This window comes from Kryptolebias marmoratus, linkage group LG20, assembly GCF_001649575.2.
Source record: "Kryptolebias marmoratus isolate JLee-2015 linkage group LG20, ASM164957v2, whole genome shotgun sequence".
Taxonomy (NCBI): domain Eukaryota; kingdom Metazoa; phylum Chordata; class Actinopteri; order Cyprinodontiformes; family Rivulidae; genus Kryptolebias; species Kryptolebias marmoratus.
In genome coordinates, this window is record NC_051449.1 from 25,301,227 (window position 1) to 25,320,667 (window position 19,441).

At 42.2% G+C, this 19,441-nt stretch overlaps 1 protein-coding gene across 1 annotated transcript in view; it reads left to right on the top strand.

Moving 5' to 3' along the window:
- Positions 1 to 19,441, top strand: part of LOC108247957 (MAGUK p55 subfamily member 7) — a 61,017-nt gene that overhangs the window by 31,814 nt on the left and 9,762 nt on the right. The window contains 4 exon segments of the mRNA XM_037981940.1: positions 16,223 to 16,396; positions 17,221 to 17,301; positions 17,397 to 17,490; positions 17,607 to 17,715. Of these exon segments, the coding sequence (XP_037837868.1) occupies positions 16,223 to 16,396; positions 17,221 to 17,301; positions 17,397 to 17,490; positions 17,607 to 17,715 (458 nt within the window).

A 19,441-nucleotide genomic window follows, 5' to 3' on the forward strand; every position in this document is an offset into this window, starting at 1 on the left:
TGTCTATAAACAATGAGTAACATATAAACAGTAAGCAGCATATAAACAATGAGTACTTGTGAAAAAAAGGTTAGTACTTACTGATCACGGACGTATTATCCTTCGAGAAAGGCATCGCTCTTTTTATCAGATATATCCCAGTCTAAAAAGTCGCTGTTTCTTTTCTTCACCAGCTCCAGAACTTCTTCTGTTGTGTATTTTATCTCCTTTGGTCATTTCGCCAGCTTTTATGTCGAAAAAAGTCCAAAAAACAGTCTTCACCGCATTTACGCGCAGGATGCATGAAGCAGCCTTTCTGTTAGAGGGTTTTATGCAGACTAATTTGGGAGAGATAAAAAGTTCCGACCCCCCTCCCAGAAAAATCACATGACGGTATCATTGGCTACCGGCCTGTGGTGTCAGAACCGGCTTGGGGGCTGACTGACCGGAGCTATAGGCTTGCAAATCAGGGGAGGAGACTTTCATGACTTTACGCATGGGAAATTAGAGGGGCTCTAGGGGGGGCAGAGAGCAACCCAGTTGGTCAGACGAAACGTCAATCAAAAGTGGCGCCAAAACACCGCTATTTTGAAATTTAAGTTTATAAAAACAATAAACTATACAGATTTGAATAGAAAAGGCAGTAAAACGGCTCGTGGGCAGGCCGCAGCGTAGTATGGGGCTAATGAACAGTTGATTTTCAAGTAGTCTTTTTAATACCAACTTGGTGTGACTCTGATGCTTCTGGAAGTCTTGAGAGTAGATTAGAATATAATTAAAAATATATAAAAAAACAAATTGATCCAAATAGTCTCTTTAGACATCATTCACAAGTGCTTGAAAAACTGCAGGGGCACTGGTTAAACCGAATGGCATAACTAAATACTCAAAGTGTCCAAGGGAGGTCATGAATGCAGTCTTCCTCTCATCCCCGTCCTTAATACAAACTTAATGAGCGTTTCTAAGATCCAGTTTGAAGAAAATTTTAGTTGAGTAAAGATGTTGTTGAGTCTGTAAGTGGTAATGGATATTTATTTTTTTACAGTGATCTGATTACGTTCCCAGTAGTCTATAAAAGGCCAAAGAATTATATCACTTTTCTTAACAAAGAAAAAAAAATAATACCCCAACTGGGGATGTGGATGGGCAGATGATAACTGATGCTAAAAACTTTTCAGTACATTCCTTCATAGTTTCTCTTTCTAGGCCAGATAATTTATATAGTTTACTGGAGGGTAAAGATGCTCCGGGGGGGGGAGTTGATGGAGCACTTAGCTGAACAGAAAGAGCTCCAGCTTTCAATTCTGTTTTCTATCTAATTTATTATGGGATCATGTCTTGCCAACCGGGGTAACCTAATATAATGTGTGATGTAGAAGATGAAAAGACAAGAGACTCACTTTGTTTGTGATGGTTGCCATACACAATGACAGCAATCTCCTTTGTCCTGTGTGTGATGGCAGCTAGAATTTCTCATGTGAGGGAAGTGACAGTCAAAGGAGGATTGATGGTGGTCACAGGGATTTGCATTTTCTCAGCCAAGTCACTATTGATGAAATGTCTGTCTTGTTTCAGTCTCAGAGCAAATGTCAGTTCTTCCATCCGTTGAATGTCCTGAATGACATTTATCCAGTCCTCTAGTGTAGGTAGTTTATCTGTCATCCAATTCCGAGTGATTGTTTTTTTAATGAAGTTGTTGGATTCACTCCTCCCGTTCCGCTAGAGGGCTCTATAGCTTTGCATTTAGTTAAGGGAGTGTACGGTGAACCGGAAGTGAAAGTGACCGACGGCGGACGGAAAGAGCGCATACGTCGCCGTTAGCTAAGACCAGCAAGCTGATCTAATAAAGTTCTTATCCTACTTATTCGTTAGTATTGCCCAACGTGGTAAGTTGTATTAATGTTGTAAGCTGTAGCGAGATGTTTTGCGTTCTAAGTTGTTCTATTTGGCGAATTAGCTTAAAGCAATAAGACGCTAGCGGTTAGCGGCTAATTAGCTAATGCTAGTTTGCTCGTTGCACTGTGATATTGAATGTTTATTATATTGTGAAGTGAATTTTGTGATTTATAACAAGCCTAGTTCTTAAGTCTATGTTTAAGTTGTATTTATTTTGAATCTTGCAATACTAAGTATTGGGTTTTGTTTTACTTTATTTACAGTTTAATCGACAAGTCCGTGTAAAGACACTCGGCAATAAACAAAGGAACAACAACAACGACTACCTTATGTTCTTTGTAACATAAAGTTAAACACGAAGGGAACCATGTCTGAAGCTAAAGATTCTGCGGGAGAAATAGACCTTGCAACACTAAAGAGGAAGAGAGGACAAGCTAAAGCAGCTGTAACTAAGATGATTACATCTGCAAACGAAAAAATCAGAGAAAATAAGCCAGAAGAATTAAAGTCAGTACTGCAAGGCCTCGACTTAGCAGTTGCACAGCTTCGGGAGATTCATAGATGCTATCATATTCGGCTCAACGATGATATTGACAAAGAAGAGTCTGATGCTTATGAGAAGCTCATCTTGATGAACGTTCATGATGTGCGTCATGAGGCTCTAGCCTGGCTGCAAGAAGAGGAAGATGGAGCTGGTGTTCATGCGTATGTTGATAAGTCGGATGTCACCGCTCAAACTGATTTATTCAGTGATTCTCCAGCTGACGTGAATGATGAAAATCCCACATCAGCAGAACTGGAGAAAGTCCAAGCCCTAAGGAAGAAAGAGAAAGAAAACTTTGAGCTATTACTTAGACTCAACAAAGAGGAGTTCGAGCTGGAACTTTAGCGAGTACATCACAAGGCTGAGCTAGATGCACAGACACTACATAATCAGCGAAAGATGCAAGCCCTAACTGCAGATCTTCATTCTACGCCTAAAACTGACAAAATCCATGCTATAACGCAACCATTGTTGTACCAGATAGCAGATGATTCGATCGCACAACTGCTAGAGTTCTCAAGGCAGCAGTATCAAGCCCAAGTAGACTCTCTCAGGCTCCCACCAACAGATCTGATAAAGTTTGATGGGGACCCTCTCCAGTATTGGAAGTTCATGAGGGTTTTCACCGCAACGGTGGACAAAGAGTCTGTTTCCGCTGGAGAAAAGTTAACTCGTCTGCACCAGTACACGGAAGGTAAAGCTCGAGATGCAATTAGTCACTGTTTATACAACCCCGACCCAAGCGCAGGTTTCAAAGAAGCACTTGAGCGACTAAAATCGAGGTTTGGAAATCATCACTCCATCTCCCAAGCTTGGGTTGAAAAGGTTCTGAACTTCAAGGAGATAAGAGACAATATGCAACTCAGAGACTTCGCAGACCAACTGAGAGGCTGTAAGGATACGCTTGCCGCCATGAAGTGTGAGGACGAGCTCAGTGGCCGCCGCACATTAGTTGAGATAATTAGCAAGCTACCATCAGATCTCAGGGCCAGGTGGTTAAATAAAAACTATGACATTGCAAAAGGAGGACGTCTACCGAAACTCGACGACGTTGTCAGCTTTGTGGAGACAGAGGCTGAAAAGAGATCTGATCCAGTCTTTGGTGGGTTAATTCACTACAAGAAGCAGGAGAAGCCAAACAACTTTACATCACCTACCAAAGTCTCGAAGAAACAACATCAAAACTACCCCAGCACTGTCAAGGCAGCTGCAGTCCAGGGGAACAAGTCCACACATACCAAGCAGCCAGCTTATTTAAAATGTCTCAGATGCTCGGAGCACCATTTCTTAAACCAGTGCCCAGGCTTCCGATCACTGACAGTGCCAGAATGCCTTGTGTTCGTTCAAGAAAAGAACCTGTGTCAAAACTGTTTCATGATGGGACATAGCGCCAAGGTTTGCACGCGCAACTGGGTGTGCAATGTTCCTGGCTGTGGACAGAAACATAACAAATGGCTACATCCTAACTACGCTAACGGACAGAATGCTACAGCAGGCCAGGATACCACTGATGACAATAAAACTACCCGACAAACACAACCTACCAGATCACCTAACGTCACATGTGGATTCGCTGGAGCTGCAAATGGTAAGGTTTGTTTACCTATTGTTCCCGTGGTCGTTAGGGGCAAAGCTACAAACGTCAGTTCTGTCACATATGCATTACTTGATCCTGGAGCCAACACCAGTTTAGTGTCAGAAGAACTGACCAAGAGACTCAAGGTCAAGGGCAAGCCTGCAAGGTTAGACCTTGATACAGTAGGAGGTAGCCAAGAGGGCATATTTACTCGAAGTGTAGATCTTGAGATTAACTCTCTACATGATGGCAGCGTCTACACGCTTAATAGTGTGAGGACACTCAAGAAATTAAACATAGGACTTAGCTGTCTCGCGACACCTGACGAGGTAGCAAGATGGGATCACCTAGCAGACATCCCTATTTCCAGCATCAAGGCAAATGATGTGCACCTTGTCATGGGACAAGATGCTCCACGTCTTCTCAGAGCTGAAGAGTACCGCGTAGGAGGTGATAATGACCCTTATGCCACCAGAACAGTACTCGGCTGGGCCATAAATGGACCCGTTGATTACAAAGAAGGTAGGAAGGCTAAGGCCTACTTCCTCAAGTCAGATCAAGGTCTACAGGCACAGGTGGAAAGATTTTGGAAACTTGATGACCCCGCTCAAGAGAACAATCTGTCAATCAATGACCACAAGGTGATTAAACTGTGGGAGAACTCACTTTCCAAAGAAGGCTCACACTATACCATAGACATACCTTTTAAGAAAGAAGCAGTGACACTACCTAATAACATCAACTTAGCAACACGGAGACTACAACTACTGGAACGCAGATTAACGAAGAACCCAGACCTGAAAGACAAGTATGTGAAGGCAATGAAGTCAACCATTGATAAAGGATATGCAGAAGAGGTCCCAGCCTTGTCACTTGACCGCAACGATGGCAAAGTTTGGTATCTCCCACATCACCCAGTAACTCATCCCCGCAAACCTGGAAAGGTTCGAATCGTTTTTGATTGCGCAGCTAAGTACGACGGAACATCTCTCAATGACGTCATCCACCAGGGGCCGGATTTGACAAACAAATTAATAAATGTGCTGATCCGCTTCCGTCAAGGTCCAGTTGCTGTAATGGCGGACATTGAGGGCATGTTCAATCAGATACATGTAACTCCAGAACACAGAGATGTGCTGCGGTTCCTGTGGTGGAGGGACCATGATCCTAACAATGAAGTAGTTACTTACCGTATGACGTCTCACCTCTTTGGCGGAGTGTGGTCTCCAAGTGCAGCAAGTTTTGCATTGAGGAGGTGTGCATCAGATCATGCACATCTTTACGACGCAGATACCATCTCCACTGTGGAACAGAACTTCTATGTGGATGATTGCCTGAAGTCCTCAGACTCACCTCAACAAGCCATCCATCTAGCAGCGCAGCTGATTGACCTACTCGCGCAAGGAGGGTTTCGCTTGACTAAATGGACAAGCAATTCAACTAAGGTCCTAAAGACTATCCCAGAGGAGGAACATGCAAATCAAGTGCCATTATTGGACCTGGATGGAGATCCGTCATTGGAAAGAGCTCTGGGGGTGTTCTGGGACACTACAGATGACTGCATCACCTTCATTATCAAAGTCAAGGACAAACCCAGCACAAAAAGAGGCATGCTCAGCACAATAGGTTCGGTCTACGACCCCCTAGGGTTAGTCGGCCCGTTCATTCTACGGGGAAAAGTGCTGTTCCAGACACTATGTCGCTTGAAGCAAGGTTGGGATGAAACCATCCCGAGTGACATTGCCGAGCAATGGGGCCGGTGGTTAGACGACCTGCCGAAGCTCTGCAGATTACGAGTGCCTCGATGTCTCAGACCTGAAGGGTTTACTGGAGCTTTAGTCACCATGCAACTTCATCATTTCTGTGATGCTTCTGAATTGGGTTATGGTGCTGTTAGCTACCTCAGGGTTGTAAGCAATGATAACATCTACTGTAATATTGTTATCTCTAGGAATAGGCTGGCTCCTGTCAAACCAAGCACCACTCCAAGACTAGAACTAGCAGCCGCTGTAGTAGCAGTACAGCTTGATCAGAAGATCCGTCAAAGCTTTGAACCACCGCTCCTAGATTCCGTCTTCTGGACAGACAGCACTATTGTCCTGCACTACATCAGAAACGAAGAGAAACTGTACCAAACCTTTGTTGCGAATAGAGTTTCACAGATCCGTGAAGCCTCACAAACCTCTCAATGGAGGCATGTTTGCACAGAACTAAACCCTGCAGATGATGTTTCAAGAGGACTGTCTGCTGAAGAACTCACAAACAGTGAGCGCTGGCTCAAAGGTCCTGCTTTCCTGTGGCAGGAAGAAGAGTTATGGCCACGCCAGCCTGAGCTAGGAAGCTTACCTCCGGAGGCAGAGGTAAAGAAATCGAGTCAGACGTACACAACCTCTTCCAAGCTCACCATTCAATCAGCAATAGATTGTTTCATACAGAGGTATTCCTCCTGGTACAAACTCAAACGAGCTATCGTACTGATCCTACGAGCAAAGAATGTTCTTCTGAAGAAGAATGAAACCAGTCTGAGCGCACCAATCACACTGAACGAAATGAAACTGGCGGAGATTGCAATCATCGACTACGTTCAAAACACCTACTTCACTGGTCCGAAGAAAGGAGAAGGCATCAGGAAGTTAACTCCAGTACGTCTCGGTGATGGATTGCTCCGTGTTGGAGGCAGGCTCACAAATGCTCCAATACCTGAGGTGGCAAAACACCCAGCAATTTTGCCGCGAAACCACCATCTCAGCAAACTTATCATATGGCATTTTCACAAACTCACAGGTCATTCTGGAGTTGAAAGGGTACTTGCTGAGATTAGACAATTCTTTTGGATTGTCAGAGGTCGTGTAGCAGTGAAGCAAGTCCTAGCACAATGTGTACCTTGCAAAAGACAAAGAGCTCCAATCAGTACTCAGTACATGGGCAACTTACCCATCGATCGTGTGACTCCATGTAAACCGCCTTTCACCCACGTCGGAGTCGACTATTTTGGGCCTGTTACCGTCAAAAGAGGACGAAGTGAGGTGAAGAGATATGGCTGTCTATTCACTTACCTAACAACCAGGGCCATTCACTTGGAGGTGGCACACAGCTTGGACACAGAATCATTCATAAATGCTCTTCAACGATTCATAGCTCGTCGTGGGACACCTCAACTGGTACGCTCGGACAACGGGACGAACTTTGTTGGTGCTCGTCATGAATTGCAGAAGGCTCTGAAAGAATGGAACCAGCAAAGGATCAAGGAACATCTACTCCAGAAAGAAACGCAATGGAAGTTCAATCCTCCTGCAGCCTCACATATGGGAGGCGTATAGGAGAGACAGATTCGTTCTATGCGCTCAATCCTCATGAGCGTCGCAGGACAACAGACTTTGGATGATGAAGGATTAATGACGCTTTTCTGCATCATTGAAAACATTGTAAATGGGAGACCACTAACCAAGTTGTCAGAGGACCCAAGGGATGGTCAGCCATTGAGTCCCAATGATTTGCTTCTGTTGAGACCAGAATGCTCTCTACCCCCTGGTCACTTCGTGAAACAGGATCTGTATCGTCGACGCTGGCACAAAGTCCAGTATTTGGCGGACATTTTCTGGGTTCGGTGGGTAAAGGAGTACCTACCCAGCCTGCAGCAAAGGCAGAAGTGGAACCACCATTCCAGAAACTATCAAGTCGGGGATCTTGTCTTGATTCTGCATGAATCCACGCCTCGCAGTCAGTGGCCTCTCGGTTTGGTTACTGAGGTCAACGTCGGAGCTGATGGACTAGTGCGATCAGTGCAAGTAAAGACCCACAGAGGGATTTACACTCGTCCGATACACAAGCTATGTTTGCTAGAAGGAAATATAGACGAGTAGGCTACTCACCTTCAGTTTGTGTGGGTTTCCCCCTATGTTACAGATGATTTTTTTATTCTCATGTGCATGATTGCTGTAAACTGTTAACTATTACTCAAGGTGAAATTATCACCATGGAAATATGTATCAGATATTTTCATTTTGAAGGGTTGCTTTTGCAAGGTTAAATTTGAATAGTTATCAAAATTGTTACTTGATTCTAGCTTGTCGCTCACCAATTTTCTGGGATGACCGTCAGTGAGGTCATCGGGGCCGGGATGTTGGATTCACTCCTCCCGTTCCGCTAGAGGCCTCTATGGCTTTGCATTTAGTTAAGGGAGTGTACGGTGAACCGGAAGTGAAAGTGACCGACGGCGGACGGAAAGAGCGCGTACGTCGCCGTTAGCTAAGACCAGCAAGCTGATCTATTAAAGTTCTTATCCTACTTATTCGTTAGTATTGCCCAACGTAGTAAGTTGTATTAATGTTGTAAGCTGTAGCGAGATGTTTTGCGTTCTAAGTTGTTCTATTTGGCGAATTAGCTTAAAGCAATAAGACGCTAGTGGTTAGCGGCTAATTAGCTAATGCTAGTTTGCTCGTTGCACTGTGATATTGAATGTTTATTATATTGTGAAGTGAATTTTGTGATTTATAACAAGCCTAGTTCTTAAGTCTATGTTTAAGTTGTATTTATTTTGAATCTTGCAATACTAAGTATTGGGTTTTGTTTTACTTTATTTACAGTTTAATCGACAAGTCCGTGTAAAGACACTCGGCAATAAACAAAGGAACAACAACAACGACTACCTTATGTTCTTTGTAACAGAAGTTATTGAGTTAACTTAAGTTCGGGAGCAGGGCCACGCCCAAAACCACACCTCTAATCATTCTGAGCAGTCTACTTATACCTCGTTCACTCATTCTACTCAGTTTGTTACGTTTTTGTCAACGTCAAAACCGTTTCAAAAGATCTTTCGTCTTCTCTATTCACCATGGAAGATGCTTTGCAAATTGATATCAACAATTCCGATTCGGAGGTTCTCTTCGACACTCCATCCGAAAATTCCCCTCCTTCCGTCGCTAGACAAGCTTCAGGTTCCAAGCGGCTCCGCTCCGTGATTTACAGTCTTCAAACTCAGTCTCAAGCTGCTTCTCTTCCAGTTCTTTGCTCATCTGAAGTCCATCCGTCACCTCCATTTACTTCCCACTCTCGCGGCCGACAACCGTCGCGAGCCATCGCTCAACAAGCTCGTTCCCCTGGACCTCACCGTCATTCCCGAGCCTCTCAGCCACATCACAGCACGTCTGCGTCTCAGCGTTACTCTTCAGTCATTCCAACACGCCAACTTCTCAAATCCTGGACCGTCGCCCGTCTTCAACGTTCTCTGAGAGAAAAAGGCATCCCTTTCAGTCATTCGGACAATAAATCAAAACTCTTCCAACTGCGTTCATCGACAGCTCCCCCTGGTGGGAGCCAGGTTACATTACCGCCCGTGCCTGCACCCTCTATGTCAGAACTTTCCCAGCACTTACCCAAAGTCATTCAGGCCCTGTCCTCGCAGGCCTCACAAAATTTCAATCCACATACTTCCTCTTTACCACTCATTCCCCCATCTCCCTTTTCTTCTGCCACTCACTCTATTTCGGCTCCAGCTTCTTTTCAAGCGCCCGTGAACCCAGCTCAGCCATCTGCGCCAGGAAATTTTCCTGCAATTCCACCTACTTCTTCCGTACTCCCCTCCTTTTCAAACCCCGTCTTTTTCCCCCCACCATTTCTAAATGCTTTTCATCACGTCACCAGCCCTTATAATCTCTCCACCGCAGTTCCTCCTGCTCAGCCTTCTGTGTCAGTTCTACGTCCTTCTCCTGTTTCACTATCATTGCGCCAGCAGATTTTAAACGGTAACTATGTAGATCTAGCCCTTCTTCTCCAGCCATCTCTAAGTAGCTTTAGTCAATCTAGGGAAATATATACAAGCCAGGGAGTAATGCAATTAGGTCATTCTTTAAGTCCTCGCTCTAAAGAGCGAATTCACCTTAGCATTCTCTCTGTTCAGGGATACAATTTGCTCAGTTGTTCCAGATCGCAGGTCCAAATTAGACGACTATCTATCTATCGTTCTAGACATGGCTCTCCATTTTGGAAGCACAGGCTTTTACCAATATTATGTTCTTTTTGCTAACTAAGCTGCAGCCCGCTTACATCAATTCAATCAGGGCACATATTGGGGGCTCCTTGACTGTGAATTATATTGTCGAGTTTTTTGCCGCCCGCGCCTCTCTGTCCTGTAATCTCTGCGGCGCTCTATCCCATCCAGCTACTGGTAATAATAATAATAATCAATTTATTTATAATGCACTTTTCATTAAAAAACATCTCAAAGTACTGCTTGTACATCAGTAATCAGTCTACGCACTCCTCAGTCAGCTTGCATGCCTTCAAGTTCTAATCGGTTGTCCGCAGCCACCCCACCCCCTCCTATCATTCCGAAATCCAGAGATATCCGTCCATCCGTTAATATCCCAACTACTAAAGGTGTCGACAAACGGGGCCGCACCGTTTTGTACCAAGGAGGCAGGATGATCTGTGATAACTTTAACAATCTCGGCTGCTTCACGTCCAACTGCAGGATGCTTCACGCCTGCTCCTACTGTGGCGGCGCTCACGCCAGAAACTCCTGCCCTCACAATCCTACCACCACGGCAGATTGACTAGGACGTCATCTTTCTACTCCTATTAAGCTAAAGAAGTTAAAGAAGGGTTTATGATAGGACCATTTGATAAACCACCCTTCTCAGTTTACCGCGTCAGTCCCATTGGTATCGCTACACAGAAGTACTCTGGGCAAGGTGCCTGGCTCTCCAAAGCAGACATTACCAGCGCATTTAAGGTTCTTCCCATTCATCTAGATTTCTGGCGTTTTTTCGGCGTGTTTTGGAAAGGGGCATTCTACTTTGCAGTTTGCCTCACTTTCGGCTGTCGTAGTAGCCCCAAAATATTCGACTCTCTGTCTGAAGCTCTTTGCTGGATTCTTATTAACAATTGCAAACTTCCCTACGTTATCCACCTTCTCGACGACTTCCTGATCGTGAATCCTTCCCCTCCGCGCTTTGGGCTAAGCGCTCTGGTCAAAATCTTTTCAGAGCTTGGTGTCCCTCTTTCTGAAGAGAAAACAATCGTCCCTCCAACCTCTTTAGGGTTCTTGGGTATTACTCTCGACTTCCTATCCTTCCAAGCATCTTTACCGCTCTCATTCTCGATCAGCCCTGTAAGATGGAAATGTGTCTTTGGCATCATTTTTTTTCATCTTGGAACGGCATATCTTTCTTTTACGATGACTTTTTCACTTATCCCGACGATATTTAAGTTTAAACAGATGCAACTCCCGCCATCGGTTTTGGTGGCTATTACCGTGGTAAGTGGTTCGCATCAAGATGGCCCAAAGAATTCTCGCTTCTCCAAGATGAATCGACCACACCCTCATCTGCTTTGTACGAACTTTACACCATAGTTGTCGCTGCAATCCTTTGGGGGCACGAGTGGGCAAGAATGTCAATTCTTATCCACTCAGATAATATCGCAGTCGTAGATGACATTAACAAAGGCCCATCTCGCTCCCAAGATATCATGCAGTTTATTCGCAGACAAACTCTTTCCTCAGCCCATACGAGCCAATCTTCAATTACATTCAGTCCAGGTTTTCAGCAAACGCTTCACCCGAGGATCCGCTTTTCGTTACAGAGTCAGGAAGTCAAGTCACTCGTTTCTGGTTCTCAGGTCATCTCCGCCAAGTCCTCTTAAAGTCAGGCATCTCTCCGGATCATTATTCCACTTATCCTTTTCAAAATAGGAGCTGCCTCTTCCGCGTCAAGTCAGGGCATGTCAGATCAGATTATTCAAGTTTTAGGTCGCTGGTCATTCCAAGCATACCAGTCGTACATCCGCAACAACCTCAGCGACTTATTTCAAGCTCACACTCGTCTCTCCTTTTAATTCTGTCACTTTTGGGGTCCAACGCTGACTTGGGAAAAAATAAGAGATCTGTTTCCTGAAGACCAAACCCCATGCAAGAGTCTTCACATCTCAAGCCCTACAGCACTCTCCTCAGACGACCATACATGCATTCTTCCTTTCATCCCCTCATCCTTACCTCCCTTCATCTCCTCATCCTTACCTCCCTTCATCTCCTCATCCTTACCTCCCTTCATCCCCTCATCCTTACCTCCCTTCATCCCCTCATCCTTACCTCCCTTCATCTCCTCATCCTTACCTCCCTATATCTCCTCATCCTTACCCCCCTTCATCACCACATCCCTTAATCCTTTCACCCCTTCACCCCTTCATCTCTACATCCCCTGCTCCCTCCATCCCTCATCCCTTCATCGTTAAAACTTTAAACTTTCATATCTTGGCGTGGCCCTTGCTAGTGAAATGAAGTTAATGAGTTAACTTAAGTTCGGGAGCAGGGCCACGCCCAAAACCACACCTCTAATCATTCTGAGCAGTCTACTTATACCTCGTTCACTCATTCTACTCAGTTTGTTACGTTTTCGTCAACCCCACCCCACTCACCCTCTTAACTATATCTACGTTTCATTTTCACACTTCAGGTCTGTCTGGGGGGTCCAACGCTGTCTTGGGAAAAAATAAGAGATTTGTTTCCTGAAGACCAAACCCCATCTGCGTTTCTGCCTCTCTGGGATTGTGTTTTGAAGAAGCATGTAACACTCTTCAAGGCGAATTCTCTATATGTTAGTGATGATGTGCATCTCCAACAGTTTTCCAAAATAATCAGCCAGTCTTCAATGCGGATTTGATAGTTACCTTCTTTTTCCCATTTCTTCTTGATATGCGTATGGGGTGGATTTGTGGAATGGGCTAAATGTTGACTTGAAACAATACACAAATATTAATCAGTTTTAAAAAGATACAAAAAAGTCATTTCTGACCTGTTGAAAGGTAAGTGATGATGGCATTTGGAACACTGGTAGATTACAGGGACATTAACCTATTATGTTGAACTCTTCTATAAGTATTATGATAATAATGTAAATAATTTAAGGGAGGTTAATTAGAATTTGAATCAAACTGAATTACAGACAGGGTTAGGGATCTATATCCCTATATAAAAACAACTTTCATCTTGCCCTATTTGTTCCACATGGGTAGTTCCACTTTCACTTCGAGCTCAGGTCCTCTACCAGAGGCCTGGCAGCTTGAGGGTTCAGTTTAGTATCTTAGCTGTTCCTAGGACTGTGCTCTTCTGGACAGTGATCTCTGAGGTTGTTCTTAGGATCTATTGGAGCCACTCTTCCAGTTTGGGGTTCACAGCACAGAGTGTTCCGATGACCACTGGTACCAAACGCCATACATGGAACACCATAACCAAGTGGCTGGAATAGTGTACAGGAACATCTGCACTGAGTATGGACTGGAAGTCCTCTAGTAAAAGTGGGAGACTCCGCCTAAGGTGGTGGAGAAAGGCAGGCCTAAGATACTGTGGGACTTCCAGATCCACACTGACATACAAGTGATGTCTAATCAACCGTACATTGTGGTGGTCTACAAGCTACAGTAAAATCAGTGGTCGCAGGCGTAGAAATCCCAAGTGGCTGCAACATCAAAAAAAGGAATGTGAAAATTAAGGAATACCAAGGGCTAAAAGGGGAAATAAATAAGTTGTGGAGAGTCAAGGCCTGAATGATGCCAGTGGTCATCAGAGCACTCGGGGCTGTGAACAACAAACGCAAGGAGTGGCTCCAACAATTCCCAGGAACAACCTCAGAGATCTTTGTCCATACAAACACAGCTCTAGAATCAGCCAAGAAACAGCACAGAATCCTCAAACTTCCAGACCTCTGGAAGAGGACCCAAATTTGAAGTGAAATGGAACCACCCATGTGGAAAAACATGGTGAGCTGAGTCTATATATATAGTTATGAGTTATATTCAACTTACAATTTTGGAACTAGGAGCCAAATGTTCTGTTTTATATGGTTATACTGTATCTGACATAGGGTTTGCTAAGGTTTGGACAGGTCTATTAACTTACACATTAATGAAATGCAAAGGCTCTAAGCTAACAGAAAATTGTATGGCAGGAGGAGGTCCAGAAAGCCCAATTTAACACAATTGCAAATATTGGCAGTTCTTGTGTAGCAATAACATTCAGAATTTTAAAATATGCAAGTACTTTACTGATCCATCTGCTATTTTTCAAACTTCTGAAATATATAGGGACATATTTTAAAATAGAGCATAACTTTTTTTCTATTTTTTAATAGTAGTACCACATATAGGTTGACACTTGTAGTTTTCTGTTGTTGTTTAGCAGTTAGCATACTTTTTGTTCTTGTGAAAAACTTATTAAAATCTCTGACAGTTTAGACTTCATGTTTGATTTTGTGAAAAAAAATTCTTGCGACACAATAGGACACACCCACTAATATTGTTTTCAAAATATGGAAAACTGTTTTTTGCTCACTAGCAATAAGTATTTGCTCAGGCAAAACTTGCACATTCTTGGAAATAATTACTTGACCATGACAACCTATATTCATCTTGGTAAGTAAATTTAACATGGAGACTTTCATGGTGATTGAACTAAAAATCTTTGAGAAGAAGTCAAGTAGGTCTTGCAAATTTTGCGAAGCAGCGAAAAAATGCTTTAGATAGTAATGAGTGTGGCATATACCATGTCATTCAGCAGAGATGGAAAAAGTACCAAAATGACATACTCAAGTAAAAATACAGTTATTCTGTTTAAATTTTACTCAAGTAAGAGTAAAGTTACTAAAATCTACTCAACTAAAAGTAAAAAGAAAGTCATTAGATTTTTACTTTGAGTAACTTATTTTGCTACTTTTTTTTACAGCAGGAGGGGTTGTTCTAGTTTGATGTACAGAGGACAAGAAAAAAATTCAAAAATAAATTAAAAGCTTCACAGTTTATTATCTATCCATCCATTGATCTATTTTCTTTTACCTTTCTGGGTCATAAGGAGCTGGTGCCTATCTCCAGCAGTCACTGTGCAAGAGGTGGGGTACTTCCTGGACAAGCTGTAAGTCACAGGCTCAGGTAGAGGCAAACGAGACAAACAACCATTCACACTCTCACTCATAACTAGGAACAATTTAGAATTACTAGAACTATGTTCACACTGCAGGTCTTAATGCTCAATTCTGGTGTTTTGGTCAGATCCAATATTTTTGCAACTGGACTATTATTCTGTAGCTGAAGACATGGAGTTTCAAGCTTTAAACTGCAAGACATTGGTATCAATATTATCAATATTTAGTTCAGTTCACATACCCTTACTTCAGTGACATTAAAGTCAAATGAAATGCAACACGATTGTTCGCTTTGAAAAACATTGGATATGTATCTGATTTAGCACAACATATAAAAAAGACCTGGGTCCTATTAAAAAAAGAATTCAATTTGTCACGTTCAAACTGTCATAAAACAATCAGATATGGATCACATATAGGCAAAAAAAGAAGATTTGGTTCACTTTTGCCTGCAGTGTGAATGTAGCCTAATTAACCTAAAATGCATGTTTTTGATCTGTGGAAGGAAACTGGAGAACCTGGAGAAAACATATGTGCGCAGGGAGAACATGTAAACTGGAAGGCAAACCTGCACTAACCACTGCCACCCATAGTTTAAAATACATTTACAAAATAAAACATAAACACAAATGAGATTTAGCCTTCCCAGACCACTGCATTTTTGGTTCTCTGCACCATTTTACTTCATTTGTTTCAACTTTGACCCACTGGCCTCATTATAAATACTTCCATGACCATCTAGTGGTCACATGACAGCATTACAATCATGTCATTGACAACAAGATGGTGGGGATCCCAGTAAACAAAATTTTCAAGGTAAAAATCCAAACATTCCATATCCATATTTCATGCTTGAAACAAATGTATTTATGTACAGTTATATCTTTAACTTTATAAGGCATGCAAATTGGACATATTTTTGCAATTGTAGCAAAGTATAATGACGATTAAGATGAAGTTCTTATATGCAGACATATGCTGGTGTAGATTCTCAGTCATCCAGGACAGAATAGTTTCATGGTTCCATGTTCTGCTGAAAGCATGTAAATGCTTCTTTTTTGCAGCAGCGTTCCCTTGCCTCTGCAGACTTTGATCCCTAATAAAAAAAAAGCAGTTTCAATTGGGATCCATTCTCTGCTGGAACTCCAAATGCTGCTTTGTAAACTTGTAGTAGCTGCTGTAGTAGTAGTAAATCAGTAGTAGAAATTAGTAGCATCATGTTTGCTGACACATTAGCCAATTTCAGTACTGTATGCACTAACTATTGTGTTTAAAATTATTATTACAATTTAAAAGCTTTTTTTTCTTTCCCAGCTGGCTTAAGAAGGAGTTTCCGACTTGGTCGAAAAAGTAGCGCAGCCACAAAAGATGTTCGATTTCAGAGGTGGAGCGCTGAGGCACACGGTACAATCTGTCCCCCTACTTACATCAAGGTGATACCATTTCATAAAGAGCCAAAGGACAGACACCGTCTCATTGTTCTGGTTGGTATGTATAAGTCAAAATGACATTTGTAAACAGAACAAGGTTTGTATATTGTGTGAAAAGGCCATGTATCAGTATAGAAGAAACTATTATGATACTATATGTGCAACAATTTATGTTCATAAACAAAGCTTTTTTAATAGTTAATATTGTGGCATCATATAAAAAAATTGTGTTGTTTTGGTCACCCGAATTCTGTTTTATATTAGTCCGCTCATTTTATGACTATTCTAAAATAAGAAATACCATGATCATTTTCATGAAATGGCACAATTATTGGAGCTGCAGTAAAATAAATAAATAAATGAAGAAAAAGTAAAGCCCTGGTTTAGAATTATGTCTTTTGAGTAGAAAAACAATCATTTCCAGAAAAAAAACAAACCTGGGTCAAACCTTGACCAGCTGAACATTGTCTGATTAGGTAGGAAATATTCTCTGTTTAAATTTGTCATACATTTTGTATGAATCCATAAAACTTCAAAGCCTAAAAAAGCTGCTCAAAGTAATGCCCCACAGATCCTGTTAGAGAGCGTCCAGCAACCCTGATAATACTTCTGTGCAGATCTATTTACAGAGTAGCAATAGTCCAGTGAGTGGAAAAATGAAAAAACGACCAGAGAGAAGCAGACAGAGGGTGGTTTGAGCATTTTGTGTGTGAGTGAAATTAGAGTGACATCAGATCTCCATCTATCTGACTCTTCTTCTCTAATGACAAAGACAGATGTATCATTTATTGTTGGGCTTGTATTGAGGAAAGCATTTCTACACAGTCATATTAAGAAATAATTACTTCCTAAAGAACATAATGTTTTAATCTTTGTCTCAAGGGCCCAGCGGCGTCGGCATAACAGAACTGATGAGGAGGCTAGTGATCTCCGACCCCAACCGTTATGGTGTCAGTGTGCCATGTAAGGGAGACATCTTCAGGTTTCATGACTTCCTGAACACCAAAACATGTCTCATCTTTGAACACAACCTTCAGCTCAGTCTACCTATTTTTCAGACACAACACGAGAGAAGAGAAAACAAGAGAGTGAAGGAGTAGATTATCATTTTGTCTCTGTTCACATGTTTGAGGAGGATATTCTGAATCATAGGTACTGTATAAGCAACTGCTTTTGTTAAACATTCTTATTTGAGTTTTACTGAGTTCCATTCATCTCTCTGTTCATGCTATTACTTACCTGTTATTCCTCTCCATCTGTGCCTGTAGGATTGTTGAATATGGTCAGTACAAAGGTCACTACTATGGAACAAATCTAGACGCTGTGCACAGAGTGATGGCTGAAGGCAAAGTGTGTCTCCTGGATGTGCACCCTAGTGTAAGCGTGATGCCATTGAAAAAGATATATAGTTCACACATACAAAACAATGCTGTATTATTGCCTATGCTTTTTACACACAAAAACATGTCTATTTAATTGTCCCAATTTCTAATTGTTAAATTTCATTTTCAAAAGCCTATAGAACCTGTCCAGCAAGAATCAGAGAATCAAGGGATCCATGTTTGCATCACTGGACAGCAGATGCTTTGTTTGTTGTTGGTTCATAATTTTTGTGTGATGCCTTTTAAAAGTGGAAAAAAATTAAATAAAAATCAGCAAACTAGTTATCTCATATTCAGCAATAGGCTGTCCTGATGGAAAATAAGGACAAACCAAACTTTGGTGACTGGTGTAGATGAAAAAAGAAGATGGCTGGTAAAAACTCATGAACTTTCTTACAAACTTGCTATCACATTAGGTGCCATTAGAGATCTGCTTTCAGTCTTTTCTTCCTCTGCACTCTTTACATACGCTCCCCTGCCACGCTGTCACAGCAGCGTCATCTATTGACAAGTAGTAACTGAACATACACCAATGCAAGTGCAAACCTCAGAACACATCTTCCCTGATACCCAGACATCCTCATTCACTTAAGACAATTTTCTCAGAAAGACTAGTTTCACTGCAATGCAAAATATGTCTGAAATTTATATTGAACTTTTCAGTAGGCAGAAGACAATCTTCTTGCATCTTCTTCATAAAACCCAAAAGACTATCAAATTTACATTTAAAATGATCTTAAAATCACAGGACATTTATTCACAGTCAGTTTTGGGCTAAGGAGTTCCGCTGCTGTGGTATTTGGAGTTTCATTTGGACAAAGAGAAAGTCAAGCTGCATTCTATATTTTCCTGTCGCTAAGGATGAATTAACTCAAAGGATCACTATCCTGGGTCTCTCCTTTGCCCACATGAAAAACCTTCACTCTGGCCATAGCCCCAGCAGTAACTTTGGCAGGTTTGGCTCCTCTCTCTTTGTTTGTGTAACATGCACTTTCGGCTTTTTGTAGAACCACTTTTCTCTAACATGGTTATATTGTCCAGTGTCCTTAGGTGGAGGCAGGCTGTCCAATTTTGTTCTCATTGGTCTTCCTCTGAGGACATGGAAAGGGGATTCACCAGTTGTGGCATGGAGTGAATGAGTCTTTTAGCACTCCATTAAAGCAGATGATATACACTTAAATCAGCAAAAGCAGAATATATAACCTGTAGTCTATTACCAGTTGTGATGGAACAAGGGTTTCCTTCATGCACAAAAACTGCAGTTAGGAATGCCATGATGGTGTTTGTTGTAGCATTAGAAGAAAAATGCTACTTTAGGCCATTTGCTGAAATAATCAACAAAAGTGACGGAAAACCTGCAGTTGGAAGCTCCATACTCAGATGGGCCCACAATGTTATCAGCAATATCTTGAAATGAACCCTCTGGAAACTTGACAGGTTGTAATGGGGCAGGTGAAACACTAGCATTTCTGACACACACCTGACAAATAATGCATGATGACAGGCTTGTGTAGATCAAACTGCTTATATGTTATGTTATGTTATATTAAACAAGCAACACACACTCAAGGTCACACACTGGACCTGGTTATCAGTAAGGGTGTGAATATTTCTAATGTCTCTGTAACTGATGTCGCCCTGTCGGATCACTTTGCTGTTATCTTTGACAGTTCTTTATCCGTTAACCCACTTGTACAAAAAACTACTATCACAAAACGTAC